This window comes from Notamacropus eugenii, chromosome 5 (genome assembly GCF_028372415.1).
Source record: "Notamacropus eugenii isolate mMacEug1 chromosome 5, mMacEug1.pri_v2, whole genome shotgun sequence".
NCBI lineage: Eukaryota > Metazoa > Chordata > Mammalia > Diprotodontia > Macropodidae > Notamacropus > Notamacropus eugenii.
In genome coordinates this window covers 271,995,641-272,020,999 of record NC_092876.1, presented here as the reverse complement: position 1 = coordinate 272,020,999, position 25,359 = coordinate 271,995,641, and the positions used below count along the sequence as shown (strand labels likewise).

At 38.1% G+C, this 25,359-nt stretch overlaps 1 protein-coding gene across 1 annotated transcript in view; it reads left to right on the top strand.

The window, feature by feature from the left end:
- LOC140506076 (aldehyde oxidase 3-like) overlaps nucleotides 1-25,359 on the top strand; it is a 104,221-nt gene that overhangs the window by 16,335 nt on the left and 62,527 nt on the right. Inside the window, exons 5-12 of the mRNA XM_072612837.1 lie at nucleotides 3,269-3,395; nucleotides 5,131-5,192; nucleotides 7,556-7,636; nucleotides 8,554-8,634; nucleotides 14,117-14,261; nucleotides 15,353-15,448; nucleotides 23,086-23,237; nucleotides 23,740-23,833. Of these exons, the coding sequence (XP_072468938.1) occupies nucleotides 3,269-3,395; nucleotides 5,131-5,192; nucleotides 7,556-7,636; nucleotides 8,554-8,634; nucleotides 14,117-14,261; nucleotides 15,353-15,448; nucleotides 23,086-23,237; nucleotides 23,740-23,833 (838 nt within the window). The remainder of the gene's footprint in view (nucleotides 1-3,268; nucleotides 3,396-5,130; nucleotides 5,193-7,555; nucleotides 7,637-8,553; nucleotides 8,635-14,116; nucleotides 14,262-15,352; nucleotides 15,449-23,085; nucleotides 23,238-23,739; nucleotides 23,834-25,359) is intronic.

Here is a 25,359-nt window from a genome sequence, read left to right as displayed (position 1 = left end):
CAGTCAATCTCAGGAACAAATGGATTAGTGATTATGGTTATGTCCTGTGCTGTCTCAGAATTATAAGTGTGGGGCAACCAGTGATGTGGATACAAACAATACCCTAAGGATTGCTAGTAAGGGTTACTTTCTCAGGCCCCCTGAGTGGGGTTTGAGGCTCATTCTGTACTCCAACCTGTAACTTGAGATCCTTCTCCTCTTATCTTGAAATACCGTACAACTTGTACCAAAATAATTGCTTTAGTCCCCCTTATCCTGTGCTCCCTGTCCTGTTACTCATCTTCCTCATCCTGTGTCATGACAATTTTTCTTTATCTTGCAAGCAACCTTTCCTCACCTTGTTTGTACTTATCCTGTCCCTAAATTTCCAACCTCCATAAAAAACCATAAAATTACATCATCATCCTACAGGCTTTATAGCTTTCTCTCTATGTAAATCTGGTTTTTTCCTATGTCAGAGCCTTTGTTTAGCTCCTTGCAAATTTCTGGTCCATGTGCTTCATGTAATAAAGCTCTCAATGAACGGCTAAGAGAAAATTATATAAGTAAGTTCTTTCATACCTTTCATACCAGCTCTTCCAAATGGCACCCCAAAATCAAGACACCAAAATTCAGAGGGTGCTGACAACATTTATAGTCCTTTAGCTAATAGGAAAACTTAAATTTAACCCCTTGAAGACAATACCTAAAGGAGGAAACTACCAGATGGCACATTTCCTCTCCCCTTTCTCCATTTTGATGACTGAAATCCAAATGAGCTTCTCTCTTGTCCTTTCCACTCCAGGATGGCTTCTCCAAGGTGGTTTCATTGTATCCTAAGCTTTCTAATCAGAGGGGTTAGTATTCCAGTCATTCCCACAAAAGGGCCTGGTGTCCTAAGATCAGAGGTCTTCTCTTCTTGCCCCCAGCATCATGATCCCTAGTTATTACTCTGCCTGTTCCAAGGGTCAGCCCCCCAGTCTGACAATTTAGTGGACAAGAAAGGGATGGCTGTTCCAAAGACTTCTGGATGGAAGGCCCCCTGACATAAGGGAGAAGGCCAAAGCTTACTTGTATATCAGTCCAGTCCAGAGGCCATGCCCTGGCTACTACTTAAACAGGCCTATTCAATGAATGGGCGTTACCTCACCCTAAGCGAGTACCTACAAAGACCTTGGCCTAAAGGGCCAAAGGTCTCCCAATGCATCCTGGGTCATCTCCAGTCATCCTGATGAATATCTGGTCACTAGATTCAGATGACCCTGGAGGAGAAATGAGGGTGGTGACCTGCACAGCTCTGCCTCACTGAAAACAAAGTCAAGTACAAGTCATGTCATTGTTTCTCTGATGGCATGGTCTTCTTCCCCAACAAAGGATGAACACAAACAACATTCCTGTCTGACTTTTAGTGTTCTGGCCAACAACTGCCCATGGGGTTATGGAATACCTGAAACAGTTGCACATGCATATAAACACTTCAGTTCATCAGAATTTTTAAGTATCTACTATCTTGATGCGATACAGTTTTCTAGCAGCTAGGGGTGGGTTGGGAGCAGAGCTAGTGGTGGAATACACAGATGTGCAGAACATAATCCCTTACTTTAAAGCACTTGTAGTCTAATGTTGTGTATGGGAATGGGGGGTGGTGGCAGTGAAGAATACATATGCAGAGAAATATACTACAAATCAGCATAAAATGACAAAGTGCTAATGCAGTTCACAGGAAGGAGGAATCAACCAGTCTATGAATCCTCACTGTAATTCCAATGCTTTTCCTCTTTAATTGTTTCCCATTTATCCTGTATATAGCTTGCTTTGTATGTATTTCTTTGCATGTTGCTCCGTGGTCAGAGGCTTTTTGCCTCTTTTTGTATCCCCTGCATTTAGCACAGTACATGACAAATAGTAGGTTTTTAATAAATATTTATTGATGGATTAATGGTGGTTAAAGCATGTGAAATAGGTGGACGATTGTCTCTCCTTCCACATCCTAAGTCTGTCCTTTGCACTTGTTAAGAATTTCCCTTTTCATTTTAGCCAGTGTGATTTTCCTCACATCTTGCATTTCTCCACCCCCACCCTTACCATTATGGTCCTGTCCATATCTAAATAATAATGGGAAGACTCAACAATAAATTGGTTCCATAAATAATAAAGAGAATTTAGGACAAACTCTGAGTAGTTTGGTTAGTTGTTTTTCAGTCATTTCAGATTCTTCTTGACCCCATTTGGGGTATTATTGGCAAAGATTCTGGAGTGGTTTGCCATTTTATTCTCCAGCTCATTTTACAGATAAGGAAACTGAGGCAAACAGGGTTAAATGACTTGCCAACAGTCACACAGCTAGTATCTGAGGCCGTATTTGAAATCAGGAAAATAAGGCTTCCTGACTCCTGGCTTTGTACTCTATCCAATGAACCACCTAGCTGCCCCAGTTTGGTTAGTATAGTTAACCAAATGAGATAATTCTGATCAGGAAAATCTATTTTGGTACCTGATTAATCTGGCTCAGCATTTATTTGTTGCTAGGATCATGTCCACATGTATATATTGTACAACTCCTACTACACTTCTTGTTCCTTTAGGACATGGAACTCCTTAATGAAAAGCAACTAATAGGGACCTTAACAAATATTATTTATGGAATGAATGGCTAGTCTTCCTATCCTGCATGCCTTCTAAGTAGGATGATAAATAAGCTATCCTAAACTTTTCTCTTATATATTCTAGTCTGTGTTCTACTCTGAGGCATATCTTTCAATCATTCATTCAAATAATCATTTTCATTAAGCACATATTGTGTATGTATGCTGGAGTCATAAATGAAATACAAAGATAGACATGGGGAATGTCCTCATGGAATTTATAGTCTTCTTCTAGCTAAGATTTTATATATGAAAATGATTGAAAGTGAAGAAAACACAACATACCCCAAAGGTCAATGGTTCTTCTTAAATGAGGAGGGCTTAAAAATTGGAGTTGGAAATGATTTTCATGGACAGATCTATTTCAACTCAGGGTCTCCAAGTCACCCTCTGAGACTTACAAGTAGGATGGAGGATAAACCAATATGATTATGTTAAGCTACTACTATCTTAATCTCCTCCAAATCTCCCTTAATTTGAAATGAAATAACTGTGATAGACTCCTTGGAAAAATATCTTTCTGAAATTGAAGAACATATGCTTTTTGTCTATAACATAGCATAACCTTGTGCATACCTTTACTTGCATAGATAAGGAACATATATTGGATACTATAAACTGAAGATCTATTCCTTGGCTTCCAGGAAAGGATTGCCAAAGGTCATGGCACACAATGTGGGTTCTGTACTCCAGGGATGGTGATGTCCATATATACTCTCCTGAGGAATCACCTGCAGCCATCCACTGAGCAGCTGATTGAAACCTTGGGGGGTGAGTTTTCCTCTTACCTTTTGAATGGTAAGGTATGAAAGCAAAATAGATTTCCATTTTAAAAAATCATAGGTATCTTTTGTTTTTATATTTTCTTCTTTTCCATATATATATATATATATATATATATATATATCACTCCCATATCTAACTAAGTATTTTATTAATCCTTTTCTTAAAACAGAATCAGTTATTCTTAATTTACTTACTTTCATTCAAGTAAACCTTATTCAATGGATTCACTGTATTTTATAAGAAAAAATTACATTTTGTCTTTGATTAACTCTTAATTGTAGCTTTTAAAGTCAGTGTTGATAAAGCAGCATCTAATCCAATATAATGAATTTTCTGAGGGATTTTAATCCTAAGATTTATAGGGAACTTCCTTCCATGCTGATTAGTAACTCATTTGTCATGTGATGTTTTAGAATTTCCTCTAAGTTATGTATTCATTTGACATGTATGAGGGATAGGATTTGAATCCTGATCTCCCAGACTTCTGGGGCAACTTCTTATCCCCTGAGGCATCAGACTTGCAGTATGCCTGACCAGAACTCTTCACTGGGACCCAAACATGATTAAAATATAATTAGGAAATGTTTAACAAAATAATCAGAAATATAGCACAACCTAGATATTATAAATTTGTGATTTTCTAAGTCAATATATGACCTATGGGGATTGTTTCCATTTAAGTTTGACACCACTGCCTATACCATACTGACCTTCAATGTGCTAAATAAAGTAGGAAATTTACGTTGGATATAACGTTAGAGGTACATGGTCAGTTACTCAATAAACATTTTATTACTGTGTGCCAGTCTTTGTTTCATTCTCGTTATTCATAGTCTCTAATATCTCCAGACTACTTTCTGGTAATAATAATATTAGTAATAGCCAGTATTTTAAGGTTTACAAAGCATTACACATACATACAAAAACACTATAAATATATATATATGTATGTATATAGTTTTGACTCTGCCACTTTGTATTCTTCTTAATAAATGCTCATTGGATTATTTTTACTATATTACTTTGGGAAAGTCATTAACATTCTTGGGCCTCAGTTTCCTCATCTATACAATGAAAGTATTGTACTGTAGGATTCTTTCCAGTTCTACTAGTTGTCCTATAATTGTCTTACAATGCCTGATTTGAATCAGGAAAAGGAAAGGGGAGAATGAAGAGGATATAAAAAGCACCATCCGTCCCCCCATTACTACATCCTCCTGTGAGCACTGGCTCTGTGAGTGGTCTAACAATACCAGGTAAATCAGTGACCATATAACAACCAATTAAGGCCATCACTAGCAAGGGGCAGGCATGAATGGTTCACAGTCTGTATCACTGGAGGGATTTCATTTCAGTGATGACACAGACCCATCTACCTATCAAATTAAGACTATTTTTTAATCCAACCTGCTACAGATTGACAGCTCAGACAACCAGTAACATATATGGAAGAGAGATGATTTTATGAAAAGTATTTTATATTCAAAATATAAAGATTCTGTTCCTTCTCCCTTCAGGGTCTCTACTCCTCCTTATCCACCTAACCCCACCACAATGTCTTTCTCCCACCAACCCTGAGTCATTCCAAAATAATTTTCTTCTTGGGCTTTTCTGTGGTCCTCCTAGCCTTCCCTGAAAGTCAGATTTCATGATGAGGAAATACTATAAAGCCGAGGTGCAAAGTATGAGTTATAATGACATGTATTTCTTCCTTAACCAGGTAACCTGTGTCGCTGTACTGGATATAGGCCAATTGTAGAAAGTGGGAAAAGTTTCAGCACTGTAAGTATGGAAAAATTGTACAAACAGATTCAGCATTCCCCAAATTCAAAGATATAATGTCATATACATTAAATAGAAGAATTTTGTTTCCATTGGAAAACCCCATTTTGTCATGCTCTTGTGTATGTCCTGATCTTCCCATCGGTGGGAAGTTTTATTCACCCCCCCCCCCCCAGAAATGCAAAGAAATGGATCCTCTGTGGTTTGATTTATTTGAAGTGAATATTAAGTAACATAGTACTGATAAAAAATGGATCAATTTCCATTCTTTATAATGAGGTTTATTGTCAGGAAAAGTCATCATGTCATACTGTCATCTGAGTAGTATATACTGTTAAGTCACAAAAATTTTCTTTGAATTGGACTTTTAAGTCACTCTTTACTTGTAATCATGACTGGGACTGTAGTCAACACTAATGGAACATATATATGGGAAAGAGAAGAGAGGCTATTTGAATAGCTCTTATTGGAGTAACTGGCCTTAACAACCAGTTTACTCCATTCCCAGTGATGACTTCATTCTCCAGACCCCCTAGCAATCACTTTCCCACTGTCCTCACATAGTGCTTGAACTTCTAAGCACAGTACAACGAAAAGCACTTATAAAGTCTGCTTGTCATTAAAATAAGGGGAATAGACAGTATAAAATACCTGAGCGCATACCTGCCAAAAAGATACAGGAACAATGTGAACATAAACATAAAGCACTTTTTATACAAATAAACTCAGATCTAAATGACTGAAGTAATATTTACTGTTCATAGGCAAGTAAAGCCAATATAATTTTTAAAATAACAATTTTATCTAATCTACTCAATGTCATCACAATTCAATTACTAAAAATTATTTTGGTGAGTTAGAAAAAATAATAACAAAATTTATTTGAAAGAGCAAAAGGTCAGCAACTTCAAAGAAACCAGGAAAAAAGATGTAAAAGAAGTAGATTCAACAGTATCAGACCTTAAACTGTATTATAAGGAAGAGTATTGTTGAAGTATAAAAAGGATAATTTCAATTATTTTAAATCAAATTTTTCTTGTATAAATATAACCTATGTAGCCAGGAATAGAAGGAATGCAGGAAATTAGGGGGAAAAGCTTTCACAGACAAACCCTCAGATAGGATGTAATTGGGTTGGAACATTGTGTGGTGTAGGAAATCAAGATGGTTGATTTAGAAAAACTTGGACCTATGGAGTAAGATGCTGTCCACTTTCAGAGAATAAACATGGAAGTGAGCATACTACAGCCTTACATATATGCTTATGAGTGTATATATGTATATTTATAGATATCCATGTCTATATATCCATGCTTAATTGCAGCCTTCTTTAGGGTGGAGGGAAGAGGAGGGGAAAAATAAAGTAAAAAGTACAGGTCAGAGAACTAAAGAAAACCAAGAAGGAAGCAAAGAATATCTGGGCAGCTTTGAAAACAATGTGTAGTATTTATTATACAGGTTTTCTTGAAATGGGAATTTATTGTTTCATACTGAGTCCTCTCTTATGGTCTTCTATGTATGTGAAAATTTTCCCCCCCATTTTGTATTTAAATTTAAAGTTTAAAGAAAATTACAAAGAAAATAAGGGGATAAGGGACTTTATACTTATACAATCCATTCTTGGGGCATTATCTCTCACACTTGACCAATTTGCCTACTTTTCTTAAAGTGGCACACATACTGAGAGAATGTCATCAGTCTCAAAACTTCCAACCCTTAATCCAAGGCTCTGTCCACTTGGACCATATAACCATTCCAGCTTCTATGAACTTCCTTAGGAGTTCTTAGGTTTAAAAAAATCCCAGAAACTGATGAATTTAGAACTGGAAGGGGCATTAGGACAGAGGTCAAAAGTGATGAGTAGGTATGGAGAAGTCTTATCTATTTCTGTGGAGGAAGAGGTTACTGATATATCAATGGGATTATGTTTTGGTTGGAAGATTCTCTAGTATTGTTCAAATCCTGTTATATAGATAGCTACCTATTCTGTTTACATAGTCTTGGTTATACACAGGGTACTGAATTAAGTGATTGGTAGTGGTCAAATGGGCAGTTAGGTGGCACAGTAGTAGGGTGCTGGGCCTTTAGTTATACAGATTTATCTTCCTGAGGTCAAATCTGGCCTCAGACACTTACTAGCTGTATGATTCTGGACAAGTCACTTACCTTTGTTTGCCTCAATTTCCTTATCTGTAAAATGAGCTGGAGAAGGAAATACTAAACCACCCCAGCATCTTTTTCAAGAAAATGGCATCATAAAGAATCAAACATGAATGAAAAGCCACCAAACTACAACAACAAACAAGTGCTTAACTTCTAGCTCTAGAGTTCTGTGATTTTTAAGTAATCTGTTACTTCTTTAGGAGTCATCTTGCTGTCAAATGAAAGGAACAGGTAAATGTTGCCTAGATCAAGAAGAAAATGAACCTGAGAACAAAAATGATGTAAGTAACAACCTCCTCCCACTTACTAACAACCTCCCCCCCCCACCCCATTTTCCCTACTACTTTTAGTTTTAAATCATTTGCAGCATGTGGATGGTAACTTCTCTCTTATCATGAGCTGGACCCTGGCTTGGAATAGAATGAAAGAAAAGAGAAGATAAAAACTGTGAAAGCAGTTGTCTATCTTGTTGTTGTCCCAACTCATCATCTGTCATTGACTCTCAAGCCTCATTCCTTGAACAAGAGCATTTTCACAATCCTCGAGTCTCATTGGGCAAGAGGACTACTGCAGTGCATCCTGTTAGATAGTAGGGGCCACCCTCATGAAAGGGACTGTAGCTATATTATCTGTACATGAAACTAGCTGTAAGAGCTTCAATGTGACTTACACAGGGAGAAATAGTGCTCAGCTAGAGTATAAACCCCCGATGATACAAGAAACTATATATATATAGTATGAAACATATATATATGTATATATATATATACACACACACATATATATATATGATCTTAAGTAAGGAATAGTTTGAATGAGCATTTTTAGCCAGGCTAAGTGCTATACAAATATTGGTAGGTGTTTAATAAAGATGTGTTGAATGAATCTTGTGTCCCTCAGTATTTCTAGCTTCTCTTAGTGCCATCTCAAGCACCCTCTTCTGAGGAGGACTTTGCATGTGTCCTCAGCTCCTAAAAAAAGCCTTCTCCCCAAATCATTCTGTCTTTATCTTGTGTATCCTTCTTTATGTACATATTGTTTCTTCTGACTAGACTCCAAGCTACTTGAAGGCAACGGACGTTTTCCCTTTAGTCCTTGTATCCCTGGGGCTTGGCATACTGTAGTCACTTAGTAAATTTTTGTTGATTGATTGACAATAGCTTTTGCTTTTTGTGTTTGAATTAATTATTTTTTAAAGGTCTGCACCAAACTGTACCAAGAGGAAGAATTTTTGCCCTTGGACCCGACCCAAGAACTTATATTTCCACCTGAACTCATGGTAAATTGTTTTTCTTGGTTGACTTCTGCTTTTAGGCAGGACTATCTCCTCTTCTCTGCAAAAACATTCCTGAACTGGTTCCTCCTGTCCCTTGCCTTGAGTGACTTTTCACCAGCCCCATATTGGGGGATTCACAAGGGCAAAGGAGAGGGATTTCTCTTCTTTGTCCTTGCTCTTATTATCATAGCCTTTCCCCTATTTTCTCTTTTCCATCAGTATGTATCCTTTCCCAGCTCACAATGTCTGTTCCCACAAAGAATGCTCAGAGCCTATTCAGTTACAAAATAAATAGTTCCTCAATTCAAGAGATCCTCATGATACAAACAAAATACAGCTGAAATAAGTTGGAAAAAATCCCACAATCTTGATTGCTCAATTAGCTGGCACAGGTTGAAAGTTCTCAACAATCTCTTCCCAGTGTTTCTTGTTTTCTGTCCTCCTTCCAGTTGAGGGACTTCTACTTTTACTCTTTGGTCACTGACTTTTCTGTTCTGCCTAAACCAGGGGTGGGGAACCTGCGGTCTTAACCCTTAAGATTGCAGGTTCCCCACACCTGGCCTAGATCTGAGGTGAACTCTATCCATTCATCCCATCAGTCTTTAGACAATCATGATCCTTTCCTGTCTGGTTCCCAGGTCTACTTCATTCATTCTCACATCAAAATTGAGATTCTAACAATTATCTTGTTCAATGCCTTGGACTCTGCCCAGGAGAATGCTCCATTTTGATCTTTTCCTGGATAGCCAGACTCTTATTCATTTTTCTAGTTCTGCATCTCCCATCTTAATCAATACAATTTCCTTTACTTTTCTTTCTTCTTGTCTCTCCAGTTCTTGCTTTTCTAATTGCCTCAGGCCTTCCACTCTCTTTTTCCTCCTCTCAGCTCTATATTCTTCTCTGTCTTGTTTCCTTTTCCTCTCAGTTTATTTTCTAAGACCTTTGGAAGGTATCCTGTTTCTCTACCTATTTATGTCTCATTTTAACCTATTCTCCAAGCACAGCAATTATCATTTTACCTCATTGGCTACCCACATCCTGGAAAACTATATTTATCTTTGTCTTCTCTTCCCCTTTCCCTCACTCCCCCAAATAGGAAAAATACTAGCTTACTGTTAGCCATATTAAAGAACCGTTCCTACCCCATATACATAAATTTATCATAGGATAATTTAAGAGCTGAAAGAAACCCTAGTGGCCATCTAACTCCCCCTTCTTACTTTACAAATAGGGAAACTGAGGTCCAGGAGGTTGAGTACCCAAGGTCACAGACCTAGTGTTAGAGTTAGAATTTGAACCCCAAATCTTTTGACTTCAAAATCAGTGTGCTTTCCACTACACCTCCAAGCCATGAAAATTAAATGAAAGAAAACTTTGTCTTTCTAATGCTTTCCACCTACGGGAACCAGGTAGAATATTGCCACATACGATATATTTGAAGGAGTGCCACCAAATTTAATTTTAAGTGAATAAAACAATTCACCACAGTAGCAGTTATAGTACACTTAAGACAGAACTGTTCTACTTTTAAGAGTGGATTTTGTGTAACATAAGACCAGTACTGTAAATCAGTGTTTTGGGGCATAGAAAGTTAGATGGATGCACACTCATTGAAACTGAAGGCAACAATTCTTATAACAGAATTCCTCATTTCTGATATAATAGAGCAGTAGCTTAGGAGCACTTAAGATTCTTGGCTCCAATATTAACCAGCTCTAGGATATTAGGCTTTTTGGACACCAGGCTGGATGCACTAAATCCTAGGGCATCAGGAGAGCTGGCAGATGAGATTATGATCTTGTTTCCAGTGATCTTTGCAATACTGCAAAACTAGTGAAGGTCAGATGTCCTTATTTTCAAAAAAGGGAAGAGAATGGAGTAATATAAGCCAGGGAGCATTGCTCCTGGCAAAGCTGTAGGACATACTACTAGGGTGGTAGCTGGTGACTATGTAGAAAAAGGAAGGAGCAACCACAGTTAGCCAACATTGTTTCCTTAAGAAAGTACCCTGCCTGACTAACTGCTTCTTTTTTTGACAGGGTTACTAAACAGGGAGATGAAGGGACTATTGTAGATATAGTCAGCCAAAGTGTTTGTCGGTCTCTCACGAAATTTTTATGGAAAGGATAGAGAAGAGGTTTAGGCACAATTAGTTGGATTCAAAACCAGTAGGGTGAACAAATGCGGGGCCTGATTTGCTGTTGGCTTGGAAGGATGTCTCTATTGAACTGTTCCAGGGATTTGTACTTGGGCCTAAGCTATTTAATATTTTTATGAGTGCCCTGGACAAAAATATTAATGACATGATCAGAAGAGCCCCTCATGTTAAACCTAGAGGGATAGACTACATGGAGGAGACAGCTAGGATCTAAAATGGTCCTGTAAGGCTAGAATTTTTGACTGAGTCTAATAAGATAGAATGGCAGCTAGGTGGTTCAGTGGATAGAGTGCTGGGCCTGGGGTCAAGAAGACCTGAGTTCAAATACAGCCTCCAATACTTACTGTGTGATCTTAGGCAAGTCACTTAACCTCTGTTTGCCTTACTCCACTGGAGAAGAAAATGGAAAACCACTCCAGTATCTTTGCTAGGAAAGCCTCATGGACTATATGGTCCATATGATTATGAAGAGTCAGACATAAATGAATAATAAGATAAAATGTAATAGGGAATATAGAAAGTTTTATACTTGGGCTAAAATAATCAACTTCCCAAGTATAAGAGAGTAGAAACCTAGCTAGATGGTTAATCTGGGAAAGTTTTTGGGATTTTAGTGCACAGAGAACTCAATTTGAGTGAGCAGTGTGAAATGGCAGACAGTGAGAATCTGTGTATCCAGGACTTGGGATCTAATGGTCTCTCTGTAATCTGCTCTGGTAAGACCACACATAGACTATGGTGCTCAGTTCTAAGGAAGTACACTGAGAAAAGACACTCGTGATATTTATCTCTCAAGAGGGTACCAGGAAGATGAAAGGACCTGGGACGGGAAAGGACTTCAAGATCATCTGTTTGAGGAAATTAAAGGAAATGAGGATGTTTAGACTATAGAAGAGAAGCCTTAGGGAGACATGATTGCTTTCCTCAAGTATTTGAGGGATTGTCATATTGAAGACGGATTGAGTTTGGTCTCAGAGGATGTGTGGGAATTACAGAGTTAGAAAACAGTCGTCTAAGCTTGAAATAAAGAAAACTTTTCCAACAGTTAATTATGGTTTCCTTCTTCTTTGAAGTGTTCAAGAACAGCCTGGATGATCACTTCTTGGGGACCTTCTTGAAGGAATTCCGAGGCAGCTGTGGATTAGGCCTCTGAGCTCTCTTCTGACTGATTCCATGCCTTTCCTCTAAGAAATGCTTCCTAAATTTATCTTTAAGAAGCAGTGTACTTCGAGTCAGGGAACCTTGCTTTAGGTCCTATGTCTTTCATTTTACAGGGTTTCTCAGAAATCTTAAGCTATTAAAACTTCAAACTGTACTCTTAGGAACCTCTAGATGTGTGACATTGGGAAGACCCCTTCACCACTCTGGTCCCCAGTTTCTGCATCTATAAAATAAGGTGTTGGAGTGAGATTATCTCCCAGGTCCACATAATTTCTTAGAATTCTAGATTTGGAAGGGATCTTGGTGGCCATCTAGTTGGTCTATGGCAAAAATGAAAAAGAGTCTCCACAAAAACATGATGGAAAAGTGATCATCTCACCTTTTTGTTTTTAAAAGACATCTAGTGAGGAGGCACCTCCTTTTCTTCCCAAGATAGCCTGCTACAATTTTGGACAGTGCCAGTTGTGAGGGAATATTTTCCTGGAGGCAGCATGGTATAGTGAAAAGATCAGTGGGTTTGGTGTCAGAAGACCTGGGTTCCAATTATCACTTGACTGTCTACTACCTTGGGCAAGTCACTTAGCTTTATGAGGTCTCAGTTTCCTCATCAGTAAAACGAGGAGATTGGACAAGTTTACCTCTGTGGTTTCTTCCAGCTCTAAATCTATAATCTATGACCAATATAGCAAATCTAAGTGCGACTCTTCACCTTCTACTCATTGTTCCTAGTTCCACCCTCTGGATCCACAGCTAACAAGTCTAATCCCTCCACATGTAACCAAAAGGTTTTAGAGTCAGAAGGGATCTCAATGGCTGTCTAGTCCAGCTCTCAAACAGAATCCCCTATTTGAAAAGTGATCGTCCAAACTCTGCTTGATGATGAGGGAAAAGCTGCTATCTCTCAAGGCATTCATGGTAACACTTCAGATCCTTGAAGACAGCTCTCATGTCTTCCTGAGGGCATGTAGGTGCCATAGTGACAGAGTTTTGGACTTGGATTTAGGTGTGGACCTGAGTTCAAAGTTCTCTCAGATTCAGTACTGTGTGACCCCAGGAAAATTACTTAATTCCAGCATCAGTTTTCTCAACTTTAAAATGCGGATAATAATGGTACCTATCCTAAAGCATTGTTGGGCATCTAACTGGTATGGTGGATAAAGGGTACGGCCTGGAGTCAGAAAGATTCATCTTCCTGAGTACAAATATGGCCTCAGACATTAAACCTGTTTGCCTCAGTCTCTTACAGAGAAGGAAATGGCAATTCACTCTAGTATCTTTGCCAAGATAACCCCAAAATGGGGTCACAAAGAGTCTGAAATGACCAAACAACAACAAAATAAAAGGTTGTGAGCATAGCATTGTCAACTGCTATGCAAATGTTATTATTATTATTAATAGGCTAAACTTGCAGTTTAGCCCTAGTTCCTTCAACCCTAGTTTCTTCCAATATTCTGTGATTAACTGTAAAATTTCTTTTCCATTTTTCTACTGAGGCATGGAAATATTTCGCTGGAATTTTTGGTACACATTACCTGGTTTAAAATGAAGTCTCCCTTTGGGGATTAACGTGAATAGAATTTTAGAGACCTTAGCAGTCATATAACATGCCTACTATTTTTGCAGATAGAGAAACTGAGGCTTAGAGAAATTAGATGTCTTGTCCAGAAGTTATACATTTAGTTAATAACAGAAACATGATTAGAAAACCTCCTGGGTTAGTGCTGTTTCTTCCAGAGCCATTTATGTGAAAGGAAAACACAAATACTGCGCACAGTGCCATGCACACTTGGTGAAGGACTTAGAACATAAAAGTCAAGCATGTGTTGTCTTCCACACATGGCTAAGGGCTTTGTAACCTAGGCAATAATTAGTTTGTAAGTTGGAAACTTGGCCCGAAACATCTTATTCTGAGATAATGTTTAATTCATCTCTTTTCAAATAAGATTTAATTAAAATTTGCTTGGTTTTTATGTCATAGGAGATGGAAAAGCATACAAAGCAGCACGTTTAATTCTAAATTCATTACATTACATTCCTTTGATCAATTTTCTCCAATTCATATTTCACAGTGCATTCTTTTTTATTTTGCTTGTGAGCCTTAGTTAAATGTTTACTTTCATCATTTTAATAGTATTAATGGGCTTTGTCTACTTTGTTTCCATATAGAGAATGGCAGAAGAGACAAGAAAGAAGACACTAGTGTTCCAGGGGCCAAGGGTTACCTGGATTTCCCCTGCAACCCTGAATGACCTTTTGGAGCTCAAATTGCAGTATCCCCAAGCTCCTCTTGTCATGGGCAACACCTTCGTGGGTGAGTGATTGAATTGTGTCTCTTGTATTAAGTAAGGATCACAATGTGGCCCTGAGTTTCTGCCTTCATGAGTTGGATAAAAGCTAGCAAAGGAGAGAGCATGTTAGCAAATCCATTCCAGAGTAAAAATGTATTCCTGGTTATTTCTAACATATTATTCCTAACTTATCATTACTGGCCTGCCACAATAGTAACACATAGCACGCTAAATATTTAATATTTATTGTTCTAAAAGGGGGAGATATGGCCCACAGATCCAGCCCTAGAATGTTTCCATTTTCCACAATTAGCATTCTTGTAATTTTTAACATCATCAGGAATGAAAAATCCCCAGTCTTTGTGAGCTCTTTGAGCACAGGAATTGTGTTTCATTTGTCTGTATCTCTTCCTTAGCACCTAGAATAGACAGACTGAAAAAAAGGCAAGTAGGCAAGCATTAAATGTTGATACCTAATGCCAAGAATAGAGAACCTCAGAAACTTTTCATTTATATTGTTTTATTAGCTTTGTATGTTTGCTCTGTGACTGTTCCTTTTCTAGGCCATGTTGTCATTTCTAGAAAGATAGTAACTTGCCATGTTTTTCTTTTCTTTCTTTCTTTCTTTCTTTCTTTCTTTCTTTCTTTCTCTTTCCTTCTTTCTTTCTTTCTTTCTCTTTCCTTCTTTCTCTTTCCTTCTTTCCTTCTTTCTTTCTTTCTGTCCTTCTTTCTTTCTCTTTCCTTCTTTCCTTCCTTCTTTCTTTCTTTCCTTCCTTCCTTCCTTCCTTCCTTCCTTCCTTCCTTCCTTCCTTCCTTCCTTCTTTCTTTCTTTCTTTCTTTCTTTCTTTCTTTCTTTCTTTCTTTCTTTCTTTCTTTCTTTCTTTCTTTCTTTCTTTCTTTCTTTCTTTCTTTCTTTCTTTCCTTCTTTCTTTCTTTCTTTCCAAGGCAATCAGGGCTGAATGACTTGCCCAGGGTCACACAGCAAGTAAATGCCAAGTATCTGAGACTGGATTTGAACTCAGGTTCTACTGACTCCAGGGCCAAGCTCTATCCCCTGAATCACTTAGTTTTCCCTTACCTTCTTTATATTATTACCAATACTTTTATTTTTTAGGACCCAACATGAAATTCAACGATGTCTTTCACCCAGTTATCATCTCTCCCACTAGAATTTCAGAACTGAATGTTGTTATGCTTGATGCAAACCAAGGTAAGTTCCCACTTAAATTAAGGCATTATTTCTGTCAATGATTATGCTAAGAAATTTAGCATAATTTATTTAGACATATCATGGAAGACCGGCGAGGGTCATCTTGGCCATTCTGCTTCCTTAGGACAAAACTGCCTCTCCAGCATCCCAAGCTGGAAAGAATTTTCCTATTTTCAAGGACTTCCAGGGAAGCAACAACCTGACTTCAGACACAGCTCTATGCCCACATCTAATGGATGTTCATTCAGCTTCATTCAGCTGAAAACCTTCCTCACCATCTTCATCAGGAAAACCTTTGTGTCTAACCTATTCTCCTTGTGCTGTGGGTAAATGCTTTTCCTACTGTTTTCAGCAAAGATGAGAGCAGTAGATCATTGTGCTCTGGGAAACAACCCTTGCTTCACAGTATGTACTCACATACTGCCATCAGCTTTTCATCAGCTTTTCTTCTCTAGATCATACAATTTTTTATGTTCTAATGATTTCCTCTAGTCACCTAGCAGGCAACAAAAGAAAACCTATATTTCATGAGCTGCTTCCCAGTTCAGGGTTCAATCTGCTGGATTAGTATTAATAACTGATAATTATATGAGAATTCTAACACAATACTAGTAAACTGAAAAAAGTGGGGAAATTTTATTCAGTATTTTTATTTTATTTCATTCATAGAGAAATCTTTATTTTTCAACCACTGAATGTCTTTGCAGTTACATATCGTTCTAGTAATCTAATCATAATGATTTAATATTAAGATAGAAATACTGAAAAAAAATGAGTTTTTTTTTGGAAGCAAAGGACAAGGAATCTTCTTTACCAGTTAGAAAAATTCTTCTGCTAATGCTACTGTACTTTAATTTTGAAGCCAGATGTAACACTGGAAATGGTGGAGAAATCATTGCTTTCCATTTGGGGGAAACATTCTGTTTGTGCAGCTATCATAAGGGCACAGCCTAGACTAGGCAAGATAGACAACACAGGGGACAACACATTGAAGTGCAAGAAGGGGCATTTTAAAATATTACTTCTTACAAAATGCATATTTTAAATAGAAAATTTGGCTCTACATATCCTTTAGGCATTTATTTTGAGATAAGCCAAGCTGCATTTTTTGAGTCATAGTTGAAAGCTTCCAATGAACAGGAGCACAAAGTGAGTGAAATTTTAAAGCTTTGTCTCACATACATAGATGAGGACAGTAATAATAATGACCACTTACATAGCACTTTAAAGTTTGCAAAGCACTTACATATATTACCCCATGCTTTCTCTGACTGTGGGTAAGGATATTACTTGAGGGGTATCTTCAGTGTTTCTTATTCATTCATAGTTTGAAATTCACAAATTGGCTACTTGTAAACCTTGCTTTTCTACATTGTACTTAAGGTTAGATTGATTAAGAACAGCCTCTCCTCCCCCTAAACCCACATTACAGAAGCAGCCATGACTACCCATGATGCAGATTCTGCACATGGATTCTGTTGTTATAAGCTGTACAGGCACAAGTTCTCTAAACTCACTTTTGATTTACTTTTGGATGCCTGTTTGGATAACCTCATGGTAAACATCCTTTGAAGTCTGAATAAATATCTGTTTTATAAGATCCAAAGAGCAGGCTCCTCTCTTAACCAGCTTCAGATATCACAGTACATTGGGGATTCTTTGTTAAGTAGTCACTTAATGCTGTCCAACTTCCCAAAATTAAGGAATGTGCGCCCTCTGCTGGAAGATTTTGTCAGTTTTGTGATCTTAGAATGAATAATGATTGGGGATTCAAGTCAGGTAAATCCCAGCTAATAAAGGTAGCAAGTTGCCTAATTCCATTTTCTTTGGAAACCTGAGTAAATGATCGTTATTGTTAAATAGATAATAAAAATGTACTGAAAAAGTCCTATATAGAGAAGAAAACAGTAAGGCCTTTGAATACCAACATAAAGCAGCAGTATAGTATACGACTTTATTTGTCTGGGTCTCAAGTTTCCTCATCTGTCAGATAGGAGAGTTGAACTAGGTAAGCTAAGGCCCCTTCTAGGTTTAGAAATCTGTACATCCCCGGAACTTGCTGAAACTTCTAGGAAACAGAAACTTCCAGGAAACAGAAGTGTCCCAGTGTCCAGGAATGTGCTGTGATTCATATAAAGGAATATGACGTGCTTCATGCAAGGGCCAATTCAATCCAGGTTGACAAGAACGTTTGGGGTACCTACTATGTGCCAGGCACTGTGCTAGCTGCTAGGGTTAAAAAGACAAAAACAAAGTCATCCCCTACCTTAAGGAGTCTATGCCTTATTTAGGGGGATATAAAGTATACATATAAATAAATACAAAGTATATAGTGTAAATACAAAATAATTTTGGGAAAGGGCAGCAGGGAGGTCATTAAGACTTTGGGGAATCAGGAAAGGCCTCCTGTAGGTGGAGACCCCTGAATTCAAAACTAATTACTTTTTTTTACCTGAAGCACAAAAGAAAGGTGACCACTTCATGAGGATGGGGGGAAGACAGATTCTAGAATAGTCAAGAAACAACTACTGGGAAGGCTGATAGGGTTGCTGCTGATGGGAAATTGGGAAAGGGTGAGTAGCCATCCCAGTGAACCTAAGGGCCTTAAAGTACCATTGGCTTCCTTTAAAGCCGAGATTCTTAAATATCTTTATGTCACAGAGCTCTTTGGCAGGCTGGTGAAACTTAGGGTCTCTTCTTAGAATAATGCTTATTGCCTCGTTAGTGATTGAAGGAAATGTGAAATTTCATTTAGAGGTGAGTGAATATAAAGATATGTGGGTTTTTCCCTTCAAGTTCATAGAATCCCTGAACTCTCTCTCGTTACCCCCTGGAGGGGATCTAGCGTCCCCAGATTAAGAACCTTTGCCCTGAAGTCATGTAATGTTAATGAGAATTGCTTGATTAGAGGAGACTTGGGATATAAGAGGTAAAGATCTTCCCACCCATTAATAGGCCTCAGGTGAAGCCCATTAAGGGAAGATTGATTAAGGGAGGTTTGTTTTGTAGAAAGACCCACATCTTTTGTTAATTAATGAAGTACTGAGTAAGAAGTCTGTGCTCCAGGGCTCTGAAAAGGGTATATATGTACTCTGAGGTGAGGTTTTGCTCTGGGGGCTTGGAAGAAGGTTTATGTGCCAGATGAGACTCTGGGTAGCTGTTAAATCTATCTCCCCTCTCTTACTTAAAAAAAACCCAGATGTTGGTGGTGCTTCTCTCTCTGCTAATTATGTATGTATGTAATGGTCAGACAGTTGGATCTGTCTGTTGATCTGTGATGTATGTATTGCTTATGGTAAGACAGTTAGAAACCCTGTCTGTTGGTTTTTATTTCCTCTGTTGGTATATGTGATTAAAGAAGACTGTTGACCCCTCAAAAGTTGCTCTCCTTTTAGAAAAGCAGATCTAAGAATCTGTGCAGCAGGTCATCCTGTGTATGCCAGGGTGCTTGCTGCTATAAGCCAGCACCCTTGGGAAAAACTATAGTCTCTTTTCTAGTTATAGCACTGTCTAAACTCTAAATCTTGTGTTATCCTGACTGTGCTCACAGTATTTGAATCGTTTCTTAATGGCTGCTTGCAATATTTTCTCTGACCTGGGATTTTTCTATGATATTCCTGGGAGGTTTAATTTGGGGATCTCTTTCAGGAAGTGATTGGTAGATTCTTTCAATTTCTGTTTTATCATCTAATTCTAAGATTTCAGGGCTGTTTTCCTGCATGATTTCTTGAAATATAATGTCTTGGATCATGGCTTTCAGGCAATCCAGTAATTCTTAAATTATCTCTTCTGGATATATTTTCCAGGTCAGTTGTTTTTCTGATGAGATAGTTCACATTTTCTTCTATTTTTTTCATTCTTTTGACTTAATTTTATTGTTTCTTGATTTTTTTATGGAGTCATTTATGTCTACTTGTCCGTTTTTAATCTTTAAGGAATTATTTTCTTCAGTAAGTTTTTGTACCTCTTTTCCCATTTGGCCAATACTGCTTTTTAAGGAATTATTTTTGGGGCCTCTTTTGTCCATTTAGCTAATTCAGTTTTTTTAATTAATTAATTAATTTTTAGTTTTAATCATTCACTTCTGCAAGATTTTGAGTTCCACATTTTCTCCCCATTTCTCCCCTACCTCTACCCTAAGATGGTGTGTATTCTGATTACTCCTTCCCCTAATCTGCCCTCCTTTCTATTACACATTGCCCCTTCTCTTATCCCCTTCCCTTCTACTTTCTTGTAGGGAAAGATAGATTTCTTTTTAAAAATTAATTAATTAAATTTTGGTTTTCAACATTCATTTCCACAAGATTTTGAGTTCCAAATTATTTCCCCATTTTTCACCTCCCAAGACCCTGATATGGCATGAATCTTTATTACCCCTTTCCCCAGTCTGCCTTGCCTTTTATCTCCCTACCTCTTTATCCTCTTCCCCCTTACTCTCTTGTAGGGCAATATAGATTTCTACACCCCATTGCCTACACATCTTATTTCCCAGTTGCATATAAAAACAATTTTTTAACATTTGTTTTTAGAACTTTGAGTTCCAAATTCTCTTCCTTCTTCCCTCCCCATCCACCCTCATTGAGAAGGCAAGGAATTCAATATAGGTTATACATGTGTAGTTATGCAAAACGCTTCCATAAGTCATGTTGTGAAAGGCTAACTATATTTCTTATAGTTATTATTCTATTTTCTCACTTATTCTATTTTCTCCTTTGATCCTGTCCCTTTTCATGAATACTTGCTTCTAACTTTCCCTTCACTTCTATCATTCCCCACCCCTTATCCTCTTCCTCTTAACTTTCCTGTAGGGTAAGATACCTGAGTATGTATGTTATTCCCTCCTTAAGCCAAATCTGATGAGAGTAAGATTCACACGTTGCCTTTTTCCTCCCTTCTATTGTGAAACTGTTTTCTTGCCTCTTTTGTGTGAGACAAATTACCTCATTCTAGCTCTCCCTTTTTCCTACTCCCAATATATTCCTCTCTCACCCATTAATTTTATTTTTTAGATATCATCCCTTCATATTCTACTCACCCTGTGCCATCTATCTATCCTCTCCCTTTCTCCCCTTCTCTCTTTTCTTCTCTCCCTCTCTGTCTGTCTTACAAAACCTTGAACCCTCTTCACTCTGAAGCTAATAGATTGGACTACCATATGTCCGTGCCCAAGTTCCGCTTAATGGCTATATTTGGGCCCTCTTGGCTTAGAGTGAATGTCAAAAGTAACTGTTTCTCTTTGGAACAGCAACCCTGACAGTCTTCCCTCTCCCAGCTTGATTTTTTTTCTTTTTTTTCTAATTAAAGGGGCCATCTCTTGACTTACTTCTTAAAGAGGTCTATTTACTGAATGACATACTCACTCTAAATGAGTCCCTGAAAAAGCCTTAGCCTAAAAAGGCCAGGGTCTCCCATTGCATCCTGGGCCATCTCCAATTATCCTGATGAATATCTGGTCACTGGATCCAGATACTGCTGGAGGAGAAAGTAAGGCTGGTGACCTTGCACAGCCTTCCCTCATTCAAATCAAAGTCAACTGCAAGTCAAGTCATCATCTCCCCTGAGGTTATGATCCTCTTTGGAAAGGAAGGACAAAAACAACAAAAACCACCTGGTCCCACCACTAGTGTTTCATCTAGGTCAGCCTGATTTCCAACATCACAAATCTTTCTTCCTGACCTTCTATGTTGTCTTGGACTAGAAGAATATCTCACTGACCTTTAGCTGGGTCTGCCACTCCAGAATTTGATTTGAGGTGTTATTATAAAGTTATTCGGAAAAGAATGTTAGGAGAGCTCTACTGAATGCTTCTCTATTCCACGATCTTGGCTCAGCCCCCAGAAATCCAAGGCAAGGATTCTTAGTATTTTTTTTTTCAATCATTGACAGATATGTTTGACAATATGCAAAAACTTCTCCTCAAAATGTGTTTACTGCACGGAATAAAATAAATAGGACAACAAAGGGAAAAATTATATTGAAGTATAGTTACCATGATACGTTAAAAAAAAGTAAGTTGATAGACTTCAAATCAAGAAGCCCTATTTAAAGGATTGAATGAGATAACAGGGAAACATTTTGTAAACCTTAAAGTGCTTATAGTATCAGCTATGGCTATTGCAGTGACTATTATGTGATCATGTATATAAAGCACTGAAACTATCATATTCCTATTTTCTTCTAAAATTTCATTTTACCACAGGGCTATCAAATTAAAGGTAACACTGTATTCAGTAGTGATATGGATAATATTGCATTTTTATTTTTCTCTTCCAAATGGGGAAATTAGGCACTATCTTGTAATGTAAATATGAGAGGGGAAAACGATGGTAACAGGAATAGAAGGGTACAGCTGGTTGGTCAGTTTGGTTTATCTAATCAAAATCTGATGGGTCAAAATCCTCCATCACCTTTCCTTTTTCCACTCTGGGAACAAATGACCAAAGATTCACAGAAGTTTTGTAACCACAGTTAACTCCAAAAATACCAAAGAGCTCACACAAGTTAAAAGCAAAAAGCTTTCTTTATTCCACTGGGGGGGGGGAGGGGAGGGGCAGGGGGAAGAAATTAGACACATGTGTTGGGACCTCCTCTAGTAGGAGATCTTAGGCAATGAGGCTAAACCTTGATTTATATATTCGTGGCTAGATAAAGAATCAAACAGTGTAGTGTAGCAAGAGTTGGGAGGCACAGCAGCAAGAGGGAGGCAAGGCTGACCAGTGACAAAAAGCCCATTTGTAGTAGGGCTTCATGTCTGAGCTCAAGGACCAGGATTCTGTGATTTAGTTGTAGCAAGCTCATCCAGACTGCAAAGGATTGTTGTTATACCAAGCTGTCTTAGCAAGCACTCTGGCACACCCAGGGTGGCCTGTTAGCACAGGCTGTTTTGATTTGCTTTATAAAGGAAAGACAGCTTCAAAAGGGTTAACAATTTTCTTTAATTAAACATATATAAGTCATTCACTAATTCAGAGGAAAAGTTAACACCCTGAACATGAAGAAAATACAAACAGAGAAAATTAAAATCAGAGAAATTAGCATAAAGATTCAACAGACAGGGCTCTTACCATCTGAACAAAGCAATACAACCACCTACATATACCACTGGATGGGAGAGCACAAACCTTTGAGTAGGTGGGGGAGGTGGGGAGAGGAACTCTCAACAAATGGCTACGCAGAGTTTCTTCCAGGGAATCAAAAGTTCCTTCTCGTAAGTGAACCCCTAAAGCAAAATGCCAACTTCCCAGATTATATATCAAAGACTCCACTCCTAATTGGCTCAGAGCCAGGAGGTACAAAGCCTACAATGACTCAGAGCAGCTATGAATCATCAGGGTTCAAAGGAGAGCAATCATTTAGATATCTCAAGGAGCCTGGGAAACTGAACTTTAAAAACAACAAAATTCCCACTTTGCTTGTTTCTTACCCAAGCTCAGGGCGCAGCTTGCTTGTTGGGCCTTAGCTCTGGAAAATAGGGTGTCTAAAAAGAGAGGGGTAGTCTTGGACACTGACACCCTCCATCCCCATGTTACCATCATGCCCTGATGCCTCCATATGTAACTCTAGGCTTTATAATGTCTCCATCTTGTACATAATCAGGAGCCATTCACATTTTATTAATCAAGGTAACTTGCTTGTAGGGTTGACTGTAGGTGCTGGCTGTAGCCTGGCCCAGGTGAAAGAAATCCTGACTGAAATCATTTTAGAACTCCCAGTGGAGAAGACTCAAACTTACCGAGCTCTCTTGAAACATTTGAAAACTCTGGCTGGGCAGCAGATCAGGAACATGGCTGTAAGTATTCTGAGTCAGTAGGCAGAAAATAAATAATTTAATAAAAGAAGAGCGGATCATAAAATGGTTCCATTTATTTGTAGACTTATTCAATAGTGTTTTTCAGGTGTGCTGGAAGAGATTGTCCGCCTAATTTTAGACCCATGTTTAGTCCCAGATTAAATTTCTTACAGCCAATACTGTTCTTTGAGGTCCTTCTGAGTCAGAAATGAGTGATATTTAAGGAAGACACACTAACTTCATGTTTACTCTTTTTATTTGATAGGTAAGGAAAGGGATGAGCTGATCCTTGACTTGTTTTAGTCCTTTCCAAGAACCATTAAGAAAATCTCTGATCTAAACCCAAATTTCTGATTCTAATTTGACATTTAGATTAAGTTAAATAGAAATTGAAGTTCTTTGAAAAGTAATCCAATTTTCCCATTGATAATTATGTCAGCTTTTATGAAAATAGAATAATCATGAAAGCAACAAAAATTCTAAAATAATTTTATTTGTTTAGTCCTTAGGAGGACACATTATAAGTCGGCTGGCAGCATCTGATCTCAATCCTGTTTTGGGTGTAGGCAATTGTGTACTCAACTTGGTATCAAAAGGTGAGAAACTTGATTCCTTTGCAAATACTGGTATCCACTATGTGATGATATGTAACCCTGTGTTAGAAACTATTGCATGACATAGAAGGCCCAGTATATTTTCGGGAATTTTATCAGCCTCCTGGCTCAGATCTTCTGGGAAAATAGGATGTAAGCCCCTTGAGGTACTATCTCACTTTTATTTCTGGTAGGAGACAAATCCTAGGAAAAAATCATAGTTGCAGGATCTTCAAAAACAAGTTTTTAGCAGTAGGAGACAATGGGGGAGGGAAGCCAAGAAATGCCTCCTGGAAAAGGGGACATTTGAGCTGAGTCTTAAGGGAAGCCAGGGAAGCTTGGAGTGGAGCACTGAAAATGGACCAGAGTGGCTGTGTATCAGAGACTATGTGGAAGGCAGTCAAAGTAAATGGAAGGTTATCTCTGCATTGCCCCAGAGTCCTCTTGATATGGCTCCTCTTCAAGAGGACATATTGGATGGCATAAGCTCAGAAATTGCCCAGAAAGCAACTGCTCTGGAAGCCAGGCCAAATGCTATTGAGTGATGACAGACCTTTTCAGGAAGCTCTACAGTGTTCTGGAACTCAACAAAATCAAAGCAATGTCCTGTAAACAGGATCATTTGGAGCACCTCACCATCCACAAGAAATTCTTTCTCAACCTGGACCCTTCACAGGATCGCCTCCATTAGACATGCACAATTTTGTTGAACGAATATCTCCCTTTTTATTCATTCCCTCATGTTTGTTATCAGGAGGTCACTGAAGTATTGATTTCTGTTCTTATATCTTACAAGGAATCTTAAAAGATTATGCTGTTTGTAGATGAAACACCAGGCTATGAGAGCTGTTAAAATAGTATTTTTTCCCTACTAAATCCAGTGTTGTTTTTGTGGTTTGTTTTATCGTTTTGTTTTCATTGTGCAATTAACAGACAATAAGCAGAATAGGTTCACATATCTCTTTCATCTTTCATTTGGTTATGAGGGTACAGGCAAGGTCCATGTTGACTATCACTTATGAAAACCTGTTGATTTATGAATGTCCTCGTTGAGTATGTTCTCAATTCATGCATGCCTACCTCATAGAGGTTTTGAATAGATTGTAAAACAGGCATATAGGTCAGTAATTACTGCTATTCTTTCAGTTACCTTTTTTTTGGTTGAAACAAGTATTGGAATTCTTCCCCTAGACCTTTGATGTCATCTGCTCCTTCAATATTGTTCTTCTTTGCCCTCACAGATCTCCTCCCTATATATTTGATCTAATCCAGCTGCTTTTTCCTCTCTTTGTTTTCTTTTGTGCCATTTCTGCTTCCTTTGTAGGCATCCCAATTAGTCTGTCAAGGTCCATGTATGTTTGTTTCACTGTGCTAAAGGGAAAATAATTTTAAATGGTTTTTTGGCATATCTTTTCCATTTTTTCCTCTGGTGATAGGTCTCTTTGCATTTTCATTATTGAATGCCCTTGTCATGATTTTGCTAAGTTGAATATAAAGCAATACCTGCATGGCTACATATTATAGTTATG